At 31.3% G+C, this 25519-nt stretch overlaps 1 protein-coding gene across 12 annotated transcripts in view; it reads right to left on the bottom strand.

The window, feature by feature from the left end:
* LOC105226822 (transcription factor collier) overlaps positions 1-23866 on the bottom strand; it is an 82047-nt gene extending 58181 nt beyond the window's left edge. For 4 of the 12 annotated variants that reach the window (XR_007422258.1, XR_007422259.1, XR_007422261.1 and 1 more), the window contains exons 1-3: positions 16960-17561; positions 6404-6621; positions 5513-5568 (exon numbers count right to left, since the gene is read on the bottom strand). Coding sequence is in view for 6 of the 12 variants with exons in the window: in XM_049452057.1 (XP_049308014.1) it covers positions 5513-5568; positions 6404-6621; positions 16960-17150 (465 nt within the window). In the remaining 6 variants the exon portion in view is untranslated. Of the gene's footprint in view, positions 1-5512; positions 5569-6403; positions 6622-16959; positions 17564-22725 lie in introns of those variants that run through there. The other 8 variants (XR_007422257.1, XM_049452056.1, XM_049452059.1 and 5 more) reach the window with 6 other exon arrangements.
* Between the last annotated feature and the right edge of the window lie 1653 nt (positions 23867-25519).

Below are 25519 nucleotides of genomic sequence, written 5' to 3'. Positions count from 1 at the left end.
TGTTCACTGCTCATTTTCGCTACTTAATTTTGCCGCATTGTCCCGCAGCAAAAACAACAACAATAGCGGCAATGTGCAACAATACTCATATTAACAATACCAAATGGCGATTATGCTCATATTTCAAGCATTTGCGGGTAATTTTCAAAAATTTTCACAAAACCAGCAAAGAATGTGTATGTGTGTATAGGCAGTTGCAACCGCGCTTTGTTACAAATCTATGCTTTTATATGCATTTCGCCCCGCACAGCACCACCCTTAGCAGCCGAATTGGCAGCGCTCGGCCGACAACTGGCGCTGGCGCTGGCCCAATATCAAATCAACTAATCTCGATTTCACGCATTATTTTTCAAAAGTGAAATCTGAAACTCGCGCGCGCTGAAAAAGCGCCGATTAATTTGCGCAGATAAGTGGCTGAAATATTGTACGGGCGCAAGCCAGCGGCTAGGCGCGGCGTTCGACGTACGGCCGTTTGGGCCGGGTGAATGTGCGCTAACGACGCATTTTTGGCGTGCGGCACATATGGCGCTATTATATACAGTTATATATACTAATATTAACAATATGTGCACACTTTCACATATACGCACACATACATACATATACTTTTTGGTGCCATTTGAAGTGACCAAGTCCATTTTGCTCGCAATGTGTGTGAATTTCATAGTCATGTGTACATATGTACTATATATGTATGTATGTATACCTCTGTGTTTCTATGCATGTGTTGGTACGTTTATCCGCTAGTCCATTTTTCACATATTTATGGCTTTTGGCCGCTTTATCTGTCCGTTTAACTGAGACACTTTACGAGTTTTCGCATTTTTTTCGCGTTGCACACTGCTCCCCCTCTCCATCTCGCCCATTCGCCGCTTTGCAGCCGATTGGCCAGCCATCATATGACTGTCAGTGCCAAGTCAGCCACCATAAAGTCACCGCTTATTGGTATTTAATATTTTTTAAATGCAATGAAATGCCTGTAAAGTGTGTCGCAATGAGAAGTCGGCGATAAAAGTGTTGGCTTTAACATAAAAATGCAAATAAAAAATGCTAAGTGCTCATAATTGTGCATTATTATGCAATAATTTATAAAAATATAATAAAAAAAATATATATTTAAGAATTTATGGTTTTATATACATTATATAAAAATTATATAAAAAATGTTTTTTTTTAATTATATAAAAAAAATTTCTTTATTTAAATAAGTAAAAAAATCATTCAAAATGTGTTTTGAAAAATGAAAAAAATATATATGTATAAATAGTCAAACTTTAATAACAATCTAAATAATAATTTAAAATAATTACAAAAACTTAAAAAAAAAATTTAACATTACAAATAATATTGACTTTCAAAAAATTAAAAAAAAAAATATTAACAATAAATCATTTTATTTTTTGTCGAAAATTAAAAAAAAAATATCGACTTTCAAAAAATTTAAAAAAATCGAACCAATCAACAGAAAAGGCTTCGTCTTCCATCAAGACAACGAATTCTAGACACACACAGCTTTAAGACTCGGCGTAAGCTGGGAAAGCTTTGGCTGGGAAGTTTTAATGCATCCATCATATAGCCCTGACACTGCACTATCGGATTACCATTTGTTTCTGCCAATGCAGAACTACCTTAATGGAGTAAAGTTGGCTTCAAGAGAAGCGGGTTTTCGCGGGGAAACCAGAGAAGTTTTACATTGATTGAATAAGGTCTCTAGCAGAAAAATGGCAAAAATTGGTCGGCCACATTGGTACATATGTATTTAGTTCCTTAAAATTCATTACAAATATAGAAAAAATAAGTTGAAGTTTGATTAGAAATACGAAAAGTCTTTTTCGACTACCCAATATAAGTATGTAAGTAGTCAAACTTTATTAATAATTAAAAAAAATATATTTATTTTATTAAAAACAATATATAATAATAATGAAATAATTTAAAATATTTCTTAAAAATTTTACAAAAAAAAAATTTCATTGCAATATTTATTTAAAAGTGTTATGAGTTCGTTGCAACTAATATTTTTTATATAATTTAGAATAAATAATCATTAAATAAAATAAAAAAAAATTATTAAAGCACAATATATTTAAATTATCGCAAATAAATAATCTACATCAGCCAACTCGCCTCAATAAAAATATAAATGAAGAAATGAATCTGCGTATGAGGCAGCAAATGAGCATCTGCATATACTACATACGAATACATACATGCATGTATAAGTATACATTGCTATTGTAATAATGGCCGACCGATAAATTTTATTGCCGAACGATAACAAACGTGGAAATTACGCGCCCAATGCAGTGAGCGCAAACACACATACAAATGTATGTATATGTACGAACAAAAGTAAACACTAGTATATACATACATATATACATATGTATATAACTGTGTATATGTTTAATCAAAATGACTTTCGCCTATCGACCTGTCCGCACTCGCGCTCAAGCCTATGCATGTACGCATGTGTTGGTGCATGTGTGCCTGCAAAATCACTGCAGTCACTTGACGGTGCTTCGCTTCGGTTCGCGGCCAATCGGCCAATGAATGCTGTTGGCTTGCGCTGGGCGCGTACGTGTGAATACGCAGAAATTTGTTGACATGCAAATTTATTTTATCGCTTAATTAACGCGTTGAAAGATAATTTGTCATGAAATAAAGTGGCAACATGATTGTGAGCGTAAATACACATAATACATATACATGTGTATATACATACATATTATATAATATATGCATAAGTATCTGTAAGTAGGAGTCTGCGAGATATACAAATATAAATATTATAGGCAGATACTGAACAATAAACAGACATGTTTTAAATTGAATGAAATACTTCATAAATATGTACAAACATATGTACATACATACATACATATGTACATATTTTATGTCCAAATGTACCCACAAGCGCTCTATAAAAGTTTAAAATTTTGGGAATTTAGAAAAAATGTTATTAATACATCTCTCTCTACAGTATTTGATAATTTTTTAGATTTCGGTATTTCATAAGTTGAATTTCGGGATCCCGAAAATTTTCGGGATTGAGAAGCACTTAGTGGTATTTTTGTATTACGCTTCCATTTAGAAAATGTCGAAATTTCAGCATTTTGGATGCTACATTTCGGGATCCTGAAAATTTTCGTGACTCAGTTTTTTTGTTTTTTAATAATATTGCGCTGAATACTAAAAAAAGTTGTAAATAAAGGATCTTATATGGTATTCGGGATCCCGAAATTTTTCGGGACTAAGTTCTTTTTATATTTTATTGCGCTGAAAACTCAAAAAACTTGTTATCGAATTTTGGATGCTGCATTTCGGGATCCTGAAAATTTTCGGGACTCAGTTTTTTTTATTTTTTTAATAATATTGCGCTAAATACTAAAAAAAATGTTTGAATAAATAAATGTGGGAATTTGGATACTGCATTTCGGGATCCCGAAATTTTTCGGGACTCTATATTTTATATTTTATTGGGCTAAATACTCAAAAAAAGTTTTAAATAAAGTAATAAAGGATCCCGAAATTTTTCGGGACTAAGATTTGTTTTGCTTTATTGCGCTGAATACTCAAAAAAGTTGTTATAGTATTTTGGATACTGTATTTCGGGATCCCAAAATTTTTCGGCACTCAATTTTTGTTTTTCTATTTTATAATATTATTCTGCAAAACAGCAGAAAAAACGGTGGAAAAAGTTAAAGTTAGTTGCGCCCAACAACTTGCTCAGATTTCACCTAAGCCCCCTTAACTTCGAACAGCAGCCAGGCGCATTTTTTACCTCGCATACTAAACGATTTTCGAACGCATACAACAAATCAACACACCAAACAGGTACTTGCAACATATTTTTTGCCAGCTTTTTTAACGGCAATAAAAATTCGTCAGTCAAGAAATTAATTACCCTTGAAAAAGGAGCAAGCTACGCACTGACACTCACTCACCGAGTCATTCGTTTGAGGAGCTAAGCACTTCACGCACATTTGAAAGTCAATTTTTTACACAGTGCCTCTCTTTACACTAGATGCTTTTTTCACACACAACAACAACTTCAACAACAATTCCAACAACAATGAGCTTTAATAGCAAACGTGTAATAAAAACGTTAAAAATCGAACATATGCTGCGGATCCTTGCCGCTCGGCACTCTCACGGGTCTTAACGAGTTAGACACTTTTTCTAAACGCTAAATGCTGCGTTTGCATTTCGTTGCGTTTCGCAAGCATTAGCGGCAATCACACATACGCACATATGTGTTTATATGTGTGTGTTTGGTTGATGTGTAGGCGTGCCGTGGCGACCTGTGGCAAATGAGCTTAAGGACGAAAAAAAGGAGTTTACCAGTGGCCGTCGCACAAATGGGACTCCCACTAAATGGGTCTGCATGTGTGCGAGAGTAAAGGGGTAGCGCTTAGTCCGAGCGCTATATGCCACTAGAAGTGTATGTGTGTGTGGTTGTATGTGTGGCAACACCCCTATTAATTCTTTTTTGCTGCTGCTCGTACATGTTTGACAACTCAATTTATTGGCGTGTACCATGGACGCACTTAATTAACTGTGACAATCAATTTTGTACGCAACTTATGTTCGATTTCACTGCAAGCGCACACATATGCACATACATATACACACGTATATGTGCGATTAAAGGTGAATATAAAAACAAATGGCAAATGGCAAAAGTGTTGCTATATTTTTTTGGCGCTTTTAGCAGAATTTTTAGAAAAAAGCTAACAAAAACTTTTGCCAACGAAGAAAGTGATTGCAGGTTGTCGACGATTTTACTCGCATGAGAGTTTTTTTTAGTTTCAACTCTTTAATTTTTTTTCAAGAAATTATTTTTTTTAAGTTTAACACTTCGAATTTTGGCTCTCAAGAAATTAATTGCGAATACTCGGTGAATTTGCTCGCATGAGATTTTTTGAGATTTTTAAGAAGTTTCAAACTCTTAGATTTTTTTCGTAAACGATTTTCTAAAACTTCATTTTAAGACTTATTTGTTCAATTCTTTATATAATCGCGCTTTAATCATTCTAACTTCAATGCACTCTTGGATTTTTATCGCATGCGATTTTTAAAAATTAGTTTCTTTAACTTTTTTAATTATCAATCCACTATACAATCATGATCTGAAATTATTCCAACATATTAAAATAAACTTTTCGATTTTTCTCGCATGCAATTTTTTCAAAACTTTGTTCTTTAATTTTTAATTTTTGCGATTCTTTGAGATTTGGATTTTTAGATTGTTTTCAAATCTTTATATAATCACGTTGAAATCATTCTAACATATTCAAATGAACTCTTCCATTTATCTCGCATGCGATTTTTTCAAAACTTCAGTTTTTTAGATTTTTTTTCAATTCAATCACACGTCTAAATCATTCTAACTTTATATACTCTTCGACTTTACTCGCATGCGATTTTTTAAAATTTCGTTTCTTCAATTTTTTTTAATTCCATTCGCTTTATGATCACGCTTAAATCATTCTAACTTTAACGGACTTACCTGCTTTGTCACCGAATCGATGAGTCGCACAAATATGTCTTGCTCCTGACGCGCACCTGTATAAAAGAAGATAGCGAAAAGGAGAGTAAGTAACAATAAATTTTATGAAAATATATTAACAAATATTTCTTAAAGTAATTTATAAAAAATATAGTATATAATGACGGTTATCGCCGAGTTTAGAACAGCGCGTCAGTCATTCTTCCTTTTCGCTTGTTTGGCGAAAATTTGCGATTTCAAGGGAAAATGAAGCCTTGTGTAGAGAAGTTCACTCGAGTGAGGAAAGTTCTCTGAGTGCTATGCACTTGGGAGTGACCAGAAATGATTCTTTTACGTATGGCTCAAGCAACTCACGACTTCCGGTCTTAGACCAAGTATTTTCTGGATAACCAAAAAAAACATCCGTTTAAAGGCGAGCCTAAAAAGGACAAAGCATCCCTCCCCAAGGTTGTGCGTTGTGTATCCGCCACGCAAAATATAAAATAATGAAAATACATGCTATAGTGGTCCGATATCGACGGTTCCCAGAAAAAAACAGCCTACCGGAGAGAAAAGGACGTATTCAAAATAAAAAATCCATAACTCAAAAACTGAGATAATAGTTCGTCAAAAATACAGACAGTGCAAGAGAGTCGTAGCGCCAAAAGGTGAGATACTAGAGAAATTGAAGCAAAGTATACTCTATGTAAGCGTAAAAAATTCCAAAATCAACAAAATTATACAAAAATTCCGTTAGACGCACAACTTAAACACAACAATATAAGAAAATGGAAATAAGTGCACCTAACCTCTTCTAGTAAAAAAAATGCATTTAATTGAAATTTTCTAAATATTTTTATAGTTTAGTTTATTATATAATTTAGACACATTTAGTATAGTTTCATTACTCACCATTCGCATAGAGCAACTGCAGCCGATATTGTATGCCATTATTTGTTTTTGTCGCATCCGATTCTGAGTCCTTTTCGATAAAACCAATAAATGCGGTGCGTTCGATTTCAATCGGTTGCCCGGCACGATCGTATAACGCAATGACGAAGTGGAAAAAGTTTGATTTACGTAAATTACTCGGCGGCTGTTTTTCGAAGTGAGCGCGACCAATGCCCAAACTGGAAGAAGAAAAAAGAAAATGTTAAATATATGAAAGAGAAGCTTAGATGAAAAGTTTAGGAAAGTATTTTTTTTTTAATTTTCAGGGATGAGAAATACATATAAAAAAATCTGCACTGAAGCAGTATAATAACCGACTTCATCGCCGAAAAGCTGCAAAAAAGCAAATATATTGTCCTAAAACGTGTATTGTCCTTTAAGCGCGCACACTATATATAATATATTCTTTAGTTTAAGGTAGTATAAACAAATCTCTTTAAAGCAAACTTCATGAAAAAAGGAAAGGCGATAACTATATCTTAAAAAAGTCATTAACAAGGTGTGTTCCAGCAATTACTAATACAAGTCCTCGCATGGCCGATATAAGTTGTATGCATAATTGGCTATGAATGTATGGCCTTATCAGGCGATCAAGTAATCGACATTTAGGTATCCAAAGCAAGCGTAGTTTCACGTCATAAATTATGTCAAATTAATTGGTATGGACTGTGTCACTAATGACAGGCGACAAGCGCGCGAAGTAATGATAAATGTTTAATACAGTGTTTTGGAAAAGTAATGAGAACAAATATGTAATATAAGGGAAGACTGGTAAATGAATATATTTGTGATACCCGGTATACTATAACGGTAGATAAGTATAAAGTAATGGTAATTTAGAATTAAAAACTGTATTTTATGGAAAAGTTGTGAGCAGTATGTTTGGAATTATGAATAAAAAATAGTGAAAAAAAAAATTAAGAAAAAAATTTAAAAATTAAGAAAAAAAATTTATAATTAAAAAAACAATAAAAAATAAAAAAAATTAAAATTTTTTTAAAAGATTAAAAAACAAAAAATAAATAAAAATTAAAAATTAAAAAAAAAATTAAAAAATATTTAAAAAAATTAAAACTTAAAAAAGTTTAAAAATGTGTTCGAATTAAACATTAAAAAAAATAAAGAATGAAACAATAAACGTAAAAATTAAAAAAAGAACTAAAAATTAAAAATAAAAAAATGAAATTTAAAAAACTAATAAAAATTTAAAAAATTAAAAAAAAAATTAGTTTGAAAAGTAAAAAATGTGTCCGAATTCAAAATTAAAAAAAATGAAAAATTAAAAAAAAATTAAAAATTAAAAAAATAATTAAAAATTAAAAAAAAAATTAAATAAGAAATTTAAAAAATAAATAAAAAAAAAATTAAAATTTAAAGTTTAAAAATAGTCCGAATTTATAGGCGAAGTTTTTTTAAGTAAATATCAATAACAAATGTTGTTATTTTACATGCTAACAAATTTACAATAATAGAACAATCCACAATAACGCCATCAAGAATATATTTTTATACTCTATAGAGGGTATATTAAGTTTGCCAAGTAGTTTGTAACACCCAGCAAAAAGCATATGAAACCCCAACATTGTACTTGTATGTATGTATAAATATAATAATAAATGATCAGAGTACTGAGCAGAGTCGACTAAGCCTGATCCGCCAGTATGTCTTTATATACCCGATTTCGACCCTTAATTTTTGAGATATTGCTCTGAAATTTTGCTCATCTCATTTACTCCTCAAAAAATCGCTTATATGTTGGAACCGTTAATATTGGACCACTATAGCATATAGCTGGCATACAAAGTGGCCGATGAAAATCAAGTGCTTGTATGGAAAACTTTTTTATTTGACGAGATATTCTCACGAAATTTGGTGTAAATTATTAACTAAGACAATGATATATTTTCCAAAGAAATTGTTCAGATCGGACCACTATAGCATATAGCTGCCATACAAACTGAACGCTCAAAATCAAGAAAAATGTATTTGTATACCCTTTATGGCATGAAAAATGCACATGTGTAGGGTATAATAGCTTCACTGCAGTCGCAGTTAACAGTTTTTCTTATTTTTTCACGACGTTCAAGGCATTCAAGAGTTCATATCTCCAATAGTATATTGCTAAAACGCAAATATTTACAGGCATATGGCTATATTATGCGTATATGTAAGTATGTATATATGTATGTATAAATGTATACATGTAAATGACTTTATACACACATACATATGTATTTGTTATGTTCGACTATTTATGTGCGGTGTCCATGTCAAACAGACATGATAATTGCAATGAGTGGTTGCGCATATGTTAAATGTCAACAACTTGCCGGCAAAGGCATGCAAACACACACACACATGCATGCAGACGGAAAAATAAATATAGCCAGTATTATATGTATAGCAGCTATGGAGTGTGTGTACTACAAAAATGACCTTATGGGCTTGTAAACGCCTTCAAACAAGTAAAACAAGAACAACTGCAACATATTGACTATATTGCCATGCCAAAGGATAACGTTGAAGTCACAGCTACTCATTTGGTTATGACGGGCACACATATGTATGTGGTAGATGTAAGCGACTAAAGACCGTTGGCGAAAAATTAAAAAAAAACTCTAACATTACCTTTATAGCTATACATACACACTTATATTAATACATACATAGTCGCTCACATGTACATACATATACACACTTATAGAAATTATACACCCCCACTCGCGCATTGCGAACAATTTAATTTAGAAAATGCCGTTTTTATCAGATTTTGTTATTTATTCATGGAAAATTGCACCAACGTAATACCGTTAGTTTCTTTTTTCTCAACTTTTTTTAATTTTTCTGCGACACACTGCGGTTATTATTAAATAGTTGCATGACAAAATGCAAAATTACAGTCACTCCTATGTCGAAGACACACACACTGGTACATACGAGTATACATATGTACATGTTTTTATAGAATTAAAAGGTATGTGAACGCTTTGTAGTGAAGATTAAAATTTGTTATTTAGCAGCTGACAAAGGCATGCCAATGCTTGGCAAATAGCAGGAAAGTGGCGCATATTTGAAACAAAGCGTTTTTTGGCTGTAACTTTGTTAAAAATAAAATTTTTTATTTAAAACTTTTTCATTAATTAATTTTTTTCTTAAAATTTTTTTATTCAAATTTTTTTTATGACTATTTTACTTATTATTTTATTATTCTAATTTAATTTTTTTTAACGAAAACATATTTTTTTAGAAATTTTGTTCAAAGTATTTGTATTTAAAACTTTTTTATTAAAGCGAAAAAATTTTTTTCTAGAAATTTTATGAAATAACTTTTTCTAGAAATTTTGTTAAATACATATATATGTATATTTATTAGTATTTAAACCTGTTTTCTTAGCCCAAAAAAATATTTTTTTTAGAAATTTCATATATATAATTATTAATAAATGAAATTATATGAAATTTTTGTTACAATTTTGTTTATTTAAATATAAATTATTTTTTTTATTTTATATAACTTTTAATTTTCTTGAATATTTGATTATTTTACGATTTTCGAAACTAAAATATAATTTTGAAATAAAACATTCAACGACGAACTTTCATATTCTAACGAATTCATAAGCAAAAAAGATTATTTTTAAAATATGCGAAATATAACAACAATACAAATTTGTTTCAAAAATATTTAAAAATATTAAAAAAAAAAATGTTTTAGGAAATATTGAAAAACAATACTCTATTGATCTCTTTAAAAATAAAATATGATTATTAAAATTAAAAAAAAATAAAATAAATAAATATATGTATAGCAAAAAAATATTTAAAAAAAATGTGAAAAAAATATTTTAAAAAAGTATATAATATTTTGTTTTTTAAATATTTTAAAAAATTTTGTTCTATGTACTGACTCTTTAAAAATAAAATGTGAATTTTTTTAATACAAATATTTAAAAAATGTGCGAAAAATATTGAAAAATATGTGAAAAAAATATTGAAAAATATTAAAAAAAATTCTTTATTGACTCTTTAAAGTAAAATGTGAATTTAAAAAAAAATTTAAAATCTGAAAAAAAGTATTTAAAAATTAAAAAAAAAAAATTTAAGAAAATATTAAGAAACAATATTCTATTGACCTCTTTAAAAATAAATTATGAATATTAAAATTTCGGAAAAAAATATATAACGGGTGATTTTTTTGAGGTTAGGATTTTCATGCATTAGTATTTGACAGATCACGTGGGATTTCAGACATGGTGTCAAAGAGAAAGATGCTCAGTATGCTTTGACATTTCATCATGAATAGACTTACTAACGAGCAACGCTTGCAAATCATTGAATTTTATTACCAAAATCAGTGTTCGGTTCGAAATGTGTTTCGCGCTTTTTTATCGACAAATTTTGTTCAGCGATGAGGCTCATTTCTGGTTGAATGGCTACGTAAATAAGCAAAATTGCCGCATTTGGGGTGAAGAGCAACCAGAAGCCGTTCAAGAACTGCCCATGCATCCCGAAAAATGCACTGTTTGGTGTGGTTTGTACGCTGGTGGAATCATTGGACCGTATTTTTTCAAAGATGCTGTTGGACGCAACGTTACGGTGAATGGCGATCGCTATCGTTCGATGCTAACAAACTTTTTGTTGCCAAAAATGGAAGAACTGAACTTGGTTGACATGTGGTTTCAACAAGATGGCGCTACATGCCACACAGCTCGCGATTCTATGGCCATTTTGAGGGAAAACTTCGGACAACAATTCATCTCAAGAAATGGACCCGTAAGTTGGCCACCAAGATCATGCGATTTAACGCCTTTAGACTATTTTTTTTTTTTTGTGGGGCTACGTCAAGTCTAAAGTCTACAGAAATAAGCCAGCAACTATTCCAGCTTTGGAAGACAACATTTCCGAAGAAATTCGGGCTATTCCGGCCGAAATGCTCGAAAAAGTTGCCCAAAATTGGACTTTCCGAATGGACCACCTAAGACGCAGCCGCGGTCAACATTTAAATGAAATTATCTTCAAAAAGTAAATGTCATGAACCAATCTAACGTTTCAAATAAAGAACCGATGAGATTTTGCAAATTTTATGCGTTTTTTTTTTTTAAAAAAGTTATCAAGCTCTTAAAAAATCACCCTTTATATATAGCAAAAAAATATTTAAAAATGTGAAGAAAATATTTAAAAAAGTATAATATTTTGTTTTTTAAATATTTTTAAACATTTTGTTCTATGTACTGATTCTTTAAAAATAAAATATGAATTTTTTTAATATAAATATTTAAAAAATGTGCGAAAAATATAGAAAAATATTAAAAAAAATATATATTATTGATTAAAAAAAAGTGAATTCAAAAAAAAAAATATTATTGTATTATTATTATTATTACTTCAAAAAAACAAATTAAAATCTAAACAAAATATTTCAAAATATTAAAAAAAAACAACAATTTTTAAAATAATAAAAAAAGAAAGAAAATTAAAATCTGAACAAAATATTTCAAAATATAAAAAAAAAAACAAATTTTAAAATAATAAAAAAAAAATAATTATTAAAATAGAGCATATAAAGTAGTTCGTCGTTGCATTTTATTCATTATTTTATATTAAACCTACAACAAAACAAAATATTTTTGGCCATGACATCAAAAAATCTTAAAAACCTTGTTAATGATAGCAAAGAACAAAAAGAAAACATATCTTTTAGTGAAAAATAAAAATCAAATTGTTTTTATTTATTAAAACAGTGTGTTTGAGACATAAGAAGCTAAGTTTGCACAAAATTTCGGGAAAGAAAACAATTTTTTTTGTACAAATCAGCAATAAAAAGCTCCAAAACTGGGTTATTTGCATTTTTCACAGAAATTTTGAGGTTATGTGAAAAAGGCGCACAGACAAAAGTTTCAGATCTGTTCATTATCTACAACTTTGCCATATAACTTGTTTCTATAGCTCTAACAGTTTTGCCGGAAATCGAGTTAAACCGTTGTTATTCCTCAAAAATTCAACAACACGTCGCTCATTGCTCTTTCCGTCTATTATAATTATTAAATTATTTTTCATTTAATGTGTGTTATTCAATTTTTCGTTTCCGCTGAGTTTCAATCTACAATGAAGTTCTTGCTTATATTAATAACATTTTCAAAAGTTTCTATATACATAAGTATGTATATTGTATTTTTAAGTAATAGTTATTAGACTCAGGAGACCGTCTATAAAAGTAATGAAGTAACGAAGTTTCATAAAACCAATATGCTATGCTAGTCAAATAAATATTAAATTAAAATTTTCTAGCTTATATACCTAGAAACACATATACACTGTGACAAAAAGTACCCGGAAATATATATATACATACATACATATGTGTTATTTGAGCGAATCAGCAGCTATACAACGTCTCCTTTCTGCCCACCTCACACTTCATGGCAATTATAAAGTATACTTTTAATTTAATTGGCCGCTTACAATGGCAACAATAAAAGCAAAAGCCCACACCTTCTGCCATAAGTGCTCACAACTACTCATTCGCCGGCTAATTTCTGACCTTTATACCACGTCACAGCACACATATCCATACTGAGTACGTACATATATGTATATGTGTGTGTGTGCGGGTATACGCTCGTAAATCATAAAAATGTGTAAAACTTCAGTTGATTTATTATGTAAAATCGATAGTCGGCAGGCATTTTATTTTACATTTATTCAGCTGACAAAGTGGCTGCAACGGCGCACGGCAGACGCTCAGCAGTTTGCTTGTATGTAGTTGCGTATGCACCGCTATATTTATATGGTCATATGTAAGGCATTTTATTGCTCCAACATATGCGATTGCATAAGCAATTGCATTACTGAATTTATTGACTGAAAGATATTGTGGCGAATGCCAGCAAGAGGCAGCAAGTGGCAGGCAACAAGCAGCGTTGGCTTGAAGAGGATGCGCAGCAAGTAGCAAAGTGCGAAGTAGTATTTTGGTATATGTTGCACTTAAATATGTAGTATTTGTAAGATGTTAGTAAATTCAATAATTTTTTGTATATATTGCACGAGTGTAGAAAGCTATGAAAATATATTTTTTTATATAAAAATTGGACAAATTTAAATAATTGTATTTTTCACATAAATTTTGAGGTTATGTGAAACAGTTGTTAATTCAGGAGTTGTAGATCTGTTTATTACCTAAAACTTTGCCATATAACTTTTTTCTGTAGGACTTGTAGTTTTGTCAGAAATCGAGTTAAACCGTTGCTAACCCTAAAAAATGCAACCACGAGAAGAGAAAGGAAAGGGTTCCTCTTTCCGAGCGCAGATAGCACGAAAACATTTTTTTCTTGCATATTTGTTATTTTATCTTTTATCCAAGAGATTTTAAAGAATAACTTTTTTTGAAAATTTTAGCAGTGAGACTCATTTCAGGCTGAACAGCTTCATCAATAAGCAAAATATGCGTTTTTTGTCAGGCAGCAGTCCACACATACCCGATGTGTCACCATTGCATCTCGAAAAAATTACGGTTTGGTGCGGTTTATGGGCGCAAGACCGGTATGCTACTGTGAATGGCAATCTCTACCGCTCATAACTAAAATTTTTTTTAAAAATAACCAAATATTTTTGACCCGAATTGGCAACTATGGACTTGGACATTATGTGGTTTTAAAAGAACGGCACCACAAGCCACACAGCGAACGTTACAATCGATTTATTGAAAACCAAGTTTGGTGAACTTGTTTTCTCACGAAATAGCCCAGTCAATCGGCTGCCTCGGTCGTGCGATTTGACGCCGTTAGATTATTTTTTGTGGGGCTACGTCAAGTCTATGGTCTATGCCAACAAGCCACCGACAATTGATGAACTTCGTACGAATATCAAACGTGAAATTGCAGCAGTATCCGGCAATTTATGCTTGAAAAGCGTCGAAAATTGGGTTCAGCATCTGGACTTCAGCAAGCGTGCGTGAAGGCCATGCAAATTGAGAAATCGAATTCCATATACATATGTATGATGACATCGAGTGTATTTTCACAGAAATAAAAAGTTTCATTGATATTTTGTTTTATTTAAAATAAACTTTGCAAAAAAAAAACCGTTATTTGTGTGAATTAAAAGTTTCATTGATATTTTGTTTTATTTAAAATAAACTTTGCAAAAAAAAAACCGTTATTTGTGAGGTAATGGCAGAAGCAATCAAATTTTTGGAAATAATTTTTATTTTCAAGCGCTGATGAAGCGTATTTTCTTTTCTTAAGATATGGATGTGTTTTTATTATTTAATTTTTCTTAATTATTTTTAATTTTTCTTAATTTTTTTAATTTTTCTTAATTTTTTTTAATTTTTCTTAATTTTTTTAATTTAATTTTTTAATTTTCTTAATTTTTTGTAAATTCTTTTAATTTTCTTAATTATTTTAATTTATTTTAATTTTTTAAATTTTTTTTAATTGTTGTTTTAATTTTCTTAATTTTTTGTAAATTCTTTTAATTTTCTTAATTATTTTAATTTATTTTAATTTTTTAAATTTTTTTTAATTGTTGTTTTAATTTTCTTAATTTTTTTTAATTTTACTTTGTTTTTATTCGAAATACATTAAACATTTTTCATTTCATTTTATTATAATTTCTTTGCAGCAATTAAACCGTTTGCAAATTTTTGCCTCCGGTATTTGTTGAAAAAATAGCATTTACAGTTAATATTTACATATGTATGTATGTTTATATACAATTAATATAGCCTTTGTTTCACGCTGCACAATAAAAATATTTTTATCTAAACTTATTGCCTTTGTTTGATGATTTATACGTATGTATGTATGTATGTAAGTATACAATCATATATTGTAGATATGTATGTATACATAAAAATATATTTTGAAGCATATGTTATGAGCTTACGATATAATAGAAACCACTCATATATAGTGGTTATATGTACATATATTGGTTATATATTAGTTATATCTGACAGAGGAAGCTGAAAATGTTATGCTACATACATGTGTACGATTTTTTATAAAATATACATATATACATATGTATGTATGCACATATTAATATCGATATAGTTATTAGTGTGTGCGTTTTTATCTATTCATACTTTAGCACATGGCTCTTTTTATGGTTTTTCGTTCTATATTTAGCTCAGTTTTTGCTTTTTGAGTATGGAAAAAAAATTTATAGAAAAATGGTATCTGAGCAATATGTGCGGAGGCTGTGGCGCAAGCTCAAGCAACAATTAACGAACAAAATTTTTCCATGCAAGTACTTGATTTTGATGGGTGCTTTTGTATGACAGCTATGCGTTGCAGCTATGCGTTGCAGCTATTCGATCTCACCGATTTCTTCGGAGATTACTTTACTGCCTTGGATAAAATACATATATTGAAAATATCTTGCCAAATAAAAAAGTTATCCATACAAGCTCTTAATCCGATCGTTCAGTTTATATGACAGCTATATGCTATAGTCATCCGATATGAACACTTTATGGGTAGATTATAGCGTTAGTTTGGGCTATAATCTATCATGAAGATATCTCATCCAATAAGACAATTTTCCTCACAAAGTCTTGATTTTGATATTTCTGTTTGTGTGGCAGCTATATGCAGTAACAGTCCGATCTGAGTAATATCTTCGGATATTGTACCTTTTCCTTATACAATAATGTACGCAAAAATTCGTAAGAATACCTTGAAAAAAAACAAAGTTTTCCATGGTCATCCGAGGATTTGGTTTGGGTCGGCCAGTTTGTATGGCAGCTATACGCTATAGTGATCCGATATCGGCAATTCCGACAAATGATCAACTTCTTGGGGAGAAAATAATGTGTTCAAAATTTCATAGCGGTATCTCAAAAACTGAGGTACTAGTAGGTGTATATAATTACGGGCAGCTGGACTAGACCAAATCGACTGAGCTTATGTATGTATGTATGTATGTAGTTTACTTTTGTAAGTGAGCAGCAATTGTAACTGCTCGTCAATATTTACATATTTTGGTATCATATATGTATATATGTATGAACAAATAAATGTATGTGTATGCGTATATACATACATACATTTAAACTCAATTGCTGCCCCCAAAATTTGGCATTATTTTCTTTGTTTGCGCGAATTTGCGTACAAACAGCAAAGTTTATATGTGTGTGAATGTATTAATAGCACACATACACATATATAGTACATAGAAAATAACTACATACACACATGCACCACTTTTTCCAACAAAAATACGAGTAATTTGGCGTCAAATTTAATTGCTCGCCAATTTGCCGCTGAATTTTTATGGATTTTTTGCACCAAAAAAAAATTATTTAGCCAACATTTTTTTTCTACATTTATATACATACATACATATATATTTTTCCGCATTTATATCTTTTTTCGTATTTACGATATACATATATTTTTGGCATTTATTTATATTTTTCGCATTTATATATTTCTTTCCGCCACTTTTTAACTAAAATTTTCCACTTTTGTTATGCTTTTCAAATAAATATTTATGTGTGTATGTGTATCTACCTCAACGCCTTGTCTTGATTATGATTTGCCGTCGCCAAATATAAAAGTCCCGCTGTCATCTTCTTCAAACGCTCACAACAACTACTGCTACTAGTTGGACTGCCACAGGCACTCACACGCGCACTTTCGCTTTCACTAACAACTTCGTAAACGGGAATTTCGACGCTATTTTTTCTCGCTGGTGGAAACATCTCACGCTTAAAGCATCTCAATGAAAACTAACCAAACAAAAAAGCTTTCGCAGGACAAACAAACAAAATCCCTTTACCTTACACACACATATGCAAATAATACACACACACACATATGATAAACACACACACACACAAATGATAAACATACACACACAAATGATAAACACGCACAGACAAATATACAGAGAAGTACAGGCACACACAAATGTATATACGGAGTCTTATAGGCACACACAGCGAAACGCATACAAAATTCGTAAGAAAACCCTTAGAAGAGCAATAAGCTGTCGGAGAACGCGCTTACAGCAAGGTATGCAGTAAAAAAGGAAGCCAAAGTGAAAGTGAAAATAACAAGAAAACACTAAACATAACGTAAACAAGAAAACGATTTTTTATTTCTAGAATACCCTTCACAAATAAAAAAGTTTTCATCGAAGAACTTAATTTTGAGCGGTCACTTTGTATGGCAGCTATACGCTATAGTAGCTCGATCTGAACAATTTTTGCACATATTGTAGGGTTAACTTAGATAATTATACATGCAAAATTTCATGAAGATATCTCGTCATAAGAAAAAGTTTTTCTTACAAGGACCCGTTTTTGATCGTTCAATTTGTATGGCAGCTATACGCTATATTGGTTCGATCTAAACCATTTCTACAGATATTTTCGGATTACCTTGGATAATAATCCATACTAAATTTCATGATGATATCTCCTCAAATGAAAAAGTTTTTCTTACAAGGACTTGATTTCAATCCTTCAGCTTGTATGGCAGCTATATGTTCAAGTGGTCCGATCGGAACCATTTCTTAGAAAATTGCATTATTACCTTAAATAATAATTTTTACCCAATTTCGTGAAGACAGCTCATCAAATAAAAAACTTTTCCATACAAGCACTTGATTCAGTTCAGTTTATATGGCAGCTATGGGCTATAGTAGTCCGATAATGGCGATTGCAACAAATGAGCAACTTCTTAGAAAGAAAAGAATTTGTGCATAATTTCAAAACGATATCCCAAAAGTTGTGAGAACTGAAGAGGTACATACATATAAGTATCTACATATAGAGATGGACATGGCTCGACTCGGCTTAGCACGCTGATCATTTTCGTTTTCTTCTTGTTTCCTTTTAGTTGTTGACAAACTTAAAATACCCTGTTCAGGGTATAAATATGACAACAACAAATACCACTAAATAAAATGCGGACATACATTTCGCGGTCTTTGAGTCAAACGGCAAAGGACTTCATTACGGAATGCGTATACACAATGCGATGCACAAACAAACTCACACACTCATACATAGATACAGCCAAACATTCTGCCAAACAAAGAGAATGCGAAAAGTAAACAGTTAATATACATAAGCTTGTGATATCTAACTTAACTAGCGTCGGCAGCGCAGATAATTTGGAGTAGGCGTAGAAGAAACCCATACTTCTGAAGCAGAGGGTCACCAGCCAGCAAGCCGGCTCCAGAAAATGTAAAAGGGGATGAAAGTTGGCGCGAAAAGTGCCACAAATGATTGCCAAGTGCGTCGAAAAGGCAATTTTGGAATCTGCTTGAGCGTAAAATTAATATATTTCGAAGTAATTTTGAGTGTTTAGTTGAGTAAAATTTTGAGTTTTAAGATTTGAGTGTTGGAGCTTAAACTTAATAAATTTCGAAATAATTTTGAGTGGCATTTTGAGTTTTTTGATTTGAGTGCGATTTTTGAGTTATTTTTTTTTGAGTTTTTGATTTTGAGTATACTTGATGAGCGCTTTCTTGAGTGAAATTGCTGAGTGCGTTTACTTTTTGACTTTCTGTTTAGTAAAATAAGCTTTGACGTCGCAAAAGCTACAAAATACATACATATGGAACATACGTACATGCAAAGACATTTGACTGACATTTGTATTTCTACCGGCGGCTTTCGAAAGGACGCCAACTTGCTGCTGTCTTCTTTCTACAACTTTTTCAACGACATTCTGTTGCTTTTTCGGCGACAGTGAGCAAAAAAGTAAAACGCAATAAAACACAGCCACAGCACGTGGTTCCATGGGGTCACATGTGACTTACTACCCGGACTCTGTGTATATGTGTGTGTGTGGGTGTGTAGCGCTTTAATTTTTCGGGGGAGACTTTTGCGAGACGTTTCGCATTACAAATTCCCAACGGTAAAGGGTGGCATGCAGCCGCAGTGGCGCCGTTAGTAAGCAATCTTTTGGGGGCACAAGGTAATGCGTTGTTGTGCGTCGCTCAGGGATGCTTTCAACTAACCGTAAATAAGGCATGTGTGCGTGCATGGCAGGTAAACAAATTACGCGCATTTTCTCGTTTTCATTTTCTAGAGTTCACTGCCACCATTTGCCGATTTGTTTGCTTCGCAATGGCGTTCAGCTAGTGGGCGAAGGCAGTTGCTTTGTTTTGATGTTGGATTTCCAATAAGAATGTATGCACATTTGTTTGAATGCAGGTTGCGAGAGTGTCAATTACTAATCAAGGCGGTGGGGGCGCTTATGAAGTAAGTCGAAACTTAATTTATAAACATTTCGGCATGTTTTGACTTAGAAATCATTTCTATTTACTAACAACACTATTTATTTGCGATATATTTCTAGCCTTTTGAATTATTATTATATAAAAAAATATATATTCTAGTTGCAATATAAAATACAAAAATGTTTAGCTTTCTTTATTGAATTTTATAATTAATTGTTTTTATAAATGTTTTTTTTTTTTAATACATTTTCTTCCGCTGCTTTTTCAGCTTTACAAATCTGCTAAATTTCTAGGAACCGCTGATATCGGAGCACTATATCATATAGCTACCATACAAGCTGAACGATCAAAATCAAGTCCTTGTTTTTAATTGGCAAAATATTTTCATGAAATTTGGCACAGATTATTACCCAAGTCATAGCTATTTTTTCGAACATATTGTTCAGATCGGATCACTAGATATATTTTGAGCAATCAAAATCGAGTAAAAAATCTTTGTATACCTTTTTATATAATACTATAAGAAATGGAGCTGTGAAGGGTATTATGGCTTCGTTGCAATTGAAGTTAAGGCTTTTTCTTGTTCTTTTAATCATATTTTTCTAGATTCAAAGTAAAATAATAACTTAAATGTTAAAAGAAGTCATTAATGGTTATAAAAATATTTAAAAATTCGATTTGAGTCAAAAAAACATTTTTATATTAGACACTCCCTTAGCAAATAGAACTTTTTACCTAGTTATAATTACAAGGCGGCTGAAGGCCTCGTAGCCAGTGCTGCGTTTATATATTTATATAATAAAACTCCTTTTGTTATATGAATTATTATAAATAAATAAATAAAATATTAGACACTTGTTAAAAAAAATTAATTATCAAAAAATATTTGTTTATCATAAAAATTATATATAAATTGGATATTTAAAATTGTAACAATATTTTTAAGATGATTTTGTTTTGTTTTATTTGAATTTTTTGGTAATAAACAATTAATTTAATAATTTTGAAAACTTTATATTCGAATTTGTGGAAAATTTTTACATAAAAAATATTTATTAAATAAATAGTTTCAGTAATAATTTTTTATGAAATATATAATTAATAATAAAATAATTAATGTATATAAAAGAACTGAAATTGAATTCTTTAGCAAACTTATTTTTGGATTAAATATTTATAATGTTTTATATTATTTTTTAAATTCTTCTTAAAGTATTGGCAATAAAAAGTTAGTTTAGTATTTTTAAAATTTTAAGTTAGAGTTTAAGGAAAGTTTAAATATTCAATTTATTTATATGTACATACATATGTATGTATGTACATATATAATTTTTATGAAAAAATATATTTTTGATAAAAAAAATCAAATTAAAATTTTTGTTTGCATTTTTTTAATAAATATTGTAACCCATTATAACATCAGTTTAATTTAAAAAAATTATTTTTCTTAATATTTCTTAATTTTAATTTAATTTACTTGACATAAAAAATATGTAGTTTAATAGTTTTGAAAACTACATACTTTTTTTAATTAATAATAGTCTAATAATTTTGATACCTAAATTATTATTTCTTAATTTTTATACCCGTATAAAAGTAATTTAAATAAAAAATTGTTTTTATATTTTTTAATAAATTCGAATTTAAATCAAATTTGTATACCTATCAAATAAAATTATTTTTCTGTCTTTTTTTATTAAACTAAATTTTTATTTAATTATTTTTAATAAAAATTAATTTAATTATTTTTATTTTTTTTCTTAAATTTTTATACTAACAGCAATTTTATTGAAAACAATATTTTTGTGTTTTCCTAATGAAAATAATTTTTGATTTAATTATTGTTAATTAGTTATTTAATTATTTTTAATAAAAATTAATTTAATTATTTTGATTTTTTTCTTAAAATTTTATACTAACAGCAATTTTATTAAAAAAATATTTTTGTGTTTTCCTAATTAAAATAATTTTTGATTTAATTATTGTTAATTAGTTATTTAATTAGTTATTTAATTAAAATTTTATACTAACAGCAATTTTATTAAAAAAATATTTTTGTGTTTTCCTAATTAAAATAATTTTTGATTTAATTATTGTTAATTAGTTATTTAATTATTGTTAATAAAAATTAATTTAATTATTATGAATTTTTTTCTTAAATTTTTATAGTAATATTAACAGCAAAATAAATAAACTTATTCCAGTCTTTTTTTATGAACTTGAATTCTAATTTAATTATTATTATGATTGATTAATTATTGGTTAAAAAAAATTGCTTTAAAATTTTTAATTAACTTTTAAGCACCTTTCAGACATTTTCGTTTAATTATTTTTAATAAAAATTAATTTAATTATTTTGAAAAAACTAGACTAAAAATTTCGGAAACAAATAGTAAAAAATTGCATGAAAAATCTATCTATATTGGCCAAAAAAATTATTAAATTAGATTTTGCGTCATTATAATTTTATAATTAATTAAAACTAATTTTTATAACATTAATTTTTTATACTTGTAAATTTAATGACTTCTTTTATAAACTTGCAAGAAAGCTATTTTTGTAAGACATTAGAGCTTGTCAGAAAAATTTAAGTGTATTAATATACAAAAAAATATAAAAAAAGAATTTTAAATATTAAATAAAAAAAATATATACATAAAAACATTTTAAATTAAAATAATCCCGGTTAAAATAGTCTTTCTATTTCTACTCATTGTTTTAAATTTCACTGCAAAAATGTGTATTTGTAATAGAAAAGTCAAAGCTGGAATATTGAAACTTTCAAAGCTTCCTTAGCTTTTCTACCGCATTTTTTCTACTAATAAAACATAAAAGCAAAAAAATTGCAGAAATTCAAGGACTATATTCCAAAAAAAAAATCAATAATAATCCATACCAAACTACGCAGCAACAAACCAAATCACACACACACACTTACTACTTATCAACTCATGTACCAAACTGCATTTACCGCTAAGCGTATCCCATCTCTGCTATACAAAATCAACACAAATTACCGCAAACTTCAAATATACCAATTTTTCCACATTAAAACCCCCCAAAACAAAGCTGCTCGCACTTACTTGGTCTGATCGATGACCGGCTGCATCCAGGCGCGCGCACCCAACGGCTCCTCCTTCAGCGATGTCATGGGGCCGCGTGGCTGATTCATATCCGCCGCAGTCGGTGGTAGGCCGAACATCAGGCCGCTGGCCGAACGTGGACCCGTCGACGGATAGAGTTTGCGACCCCATTCCAGCTCGAGCGTGGGCCATGGTGTGGCCGAGCTAAAGCCCGGTACTGGTTCGTCGGAACGCAGCTTGAGGCCGTCACAAGCACGTAGGGGATGTGAAAAAGAGCAAATTGTTGGTGCGGGTGCGGGCGACGATGATTTCAAGAATTTTTGATTAAAGCGTTTTTTTTTTGTTTATTTTAGTGATATGTTTGTGGTTATGATTAGACCGCTAGTTTATTTTAGCACAAAACTAGTTTGTTTTAGCATAAAACTGAAATAACAACAACACTAAACGCGATAATTAATGTACAACGCGCGTTTTATTTCGAGCTAACTCTGCACAGTTTACAGTTATAATTTGCAATATTTACAGTTATGACTTTCGGCTTTTTAACACTTGGTCCCCTAGGGTACTACGTCACGCGCGTCAAAATTTTACACAAGCACTTTTCTGCCGCACTGTCACTATCAACCAACAACAAACACTTGTCGGCACGCAGTCAATCAATTGGTCAGTCGCACGCTCACCGCTGACGCATACGCAAATTCCTCGAATGATACCAGGAAATTTCTCAATATCGAATGCGATTTGACAACGGCGCTGATTTGTGCCGAAAATTGCATTGACGCTTGACAACGGTAGCACTGAAACCCGTTGAGAATTCGATATTTTCCCCCGGTTCTGTGTGGGCACACAATAACAATAACAACAAAAATGGTAACAAAACAATTCAGCTTCTGAGCTCTGGCACTGTGTGTTTTTCGGCTCAAATATGTGTGACACTAACTCTCTTGCCTAAAGTTCTTGCGACAGCTGTACCGTCCCGAGTGGCTGTTAAACCCCAACTGAATCCCGCAGTGTGATGTTATGACCGGCAATGCTGCCACTGCTGCTGCTGCTACTGCCGCTACGACCACTGCGGCGCTAGCACAATACCAACGCACGACGAGCTCGGCACACGGCGCAACGCGCAACACGGCACAGAAGCAGCGAGCCAACGAGTCACAACCAACCAGCCAGCCAGCGCCTCGGCACGGCCACAATGCGACGCAGCAGGCGACAGCAACGAGCCAACGAATCACCATTGGCGAGGGTTCAGGCGCAGCTCAGCACAGCACAGCAATAACAATAAGCGCATGGGAGTGTGCTAACGGTTCGAACGATGCCAATGTGTCTGTCGGTGTGTGTGAAAGCACCACTGTTGGAAGTGCTTAGTAAACGCAATAACAAAAAGAATGGTGGTGCAGTGGCAGCAATGCTCTGCAGCAGTTGTTGTTGTTGTGCACGCACAATGACGAAGGCAGAGCCAAAGAGTCGATAGCGTAGTTTAGTGTTGCTGTAGTTGTTGTTGGATAGCGCAAGAGCTGCAGTACGTACTGCTTTGATATTAGTATTGTAGTTGTTGCAGTCAAGTGAGCAGCCAACCAACCACCAGCGACCGGGCTTCGAAGGCAACAACAACAGTTTGGTGGTTATATGCCAACAAAAACAATAACTTGGTGGTTATATTCCAATAACAACAACGATAACAATTTAGTTTTTATATGCCAGCAACAACAACAACTTTGTGGTTATATGCCAACAACAACACTGCCAGGCAGCGCTGTGTACGAAAAGAAATAATAATAAAAGCGTGTAAATTAGGGAAAAGAAACTACAACAAAAATAAGTAATAATAAAAGAAAATTTGAAAAAGAAGCATTTTAGAAGACCTAACCTATCACTAGTGGCGCTGTGCTGAGCAGGCGCATCGGCGCACGGCACACGAGACGCCAAATTGCTGTCGGCGGAGGAATTCGCCAGCGACGAGTAGGTGCACTAAGCGCTCGTCAGTGGAATAACAAACACATAGGCGGCAGAGCTGGAGTATAGCAAGAAAGGAGCTGGAGAAGACGTGGAGTGAAGCAAGAGAGGAGTCGTAGAGGAGCATATGCAGCGCTAGCGCAGCTAGTAGACGTAGGCAACCGACTTTAGCGCTGCGAGGTTATTGTAGAAGGCAATGTTGGACGTACGCATACAAGTTGTTGTTGTTGGCAGGCATGTGTAAGTGCTCCTACGAACTTTGGTTGCTATTCGTGGGCCAAATCGTGGATCGTAACGCGAAGATGTACTAGCATGCTTGTGAAGATAAGACACAACGACTATAATTTTTGTTGTTATACATATTAGATATTTTGAAGCAGTTTAGTTATACAGGGTGCCACTAAAGTTCATTTAATTTTGTATTGAATTTGCGGTTTTGTAGTTGTTGTTATTTATAGTAAATATTTTAACGTAGTCTATTTTAAGCTGTACAAGGTGACACTAAAGCTCAGTTTTTTTTTTTAATTCATACATAAATTTGATTTTGATTCATTTTTATAGTTTATTTATTATGCCATTTCTTTCAAGCGTTCTTAAGTCGCTTTTAGAACCGTCTTACTCACTAATAATTTTCCCAAAGCAGTAAATAGTAATCGTTCAAGCTTCTTAATGAACTTAACCCTTAAAAATACATACATGTTCATTCATGAAAATTTTACAAAAAAATAGTAGTTCCTGCCAGGTGTTTAAGGATCAATTAAATTTCCTGTTCAAAAAGTGATTCTATTATTTTTGTACACAATTGGTACATATGTATGTATATCAAAAAAATTCCAAA

Source organism: Bactrocera dorsalis, chromosome 3 (genome assembly GCF_023373825.1).
Source record: "Bactrocera dorsalis isolate Fly_Bdor chromosome 3, ASM2337382v1, whole genome shotgun sequence".
Taxonomy (NCBI): domain Eukaryota; kingdom Metazoa; phylum Arthropoda; class Insecta; order Diptera; family Tephritidae; genus Bactrocera; species Bactrocera dorsalis.
The sequence above is the reverse complement of the archived record's forward strand: the minus strand, read 5'-3'. Positions and strand labels throughout refer to the sequence as shown.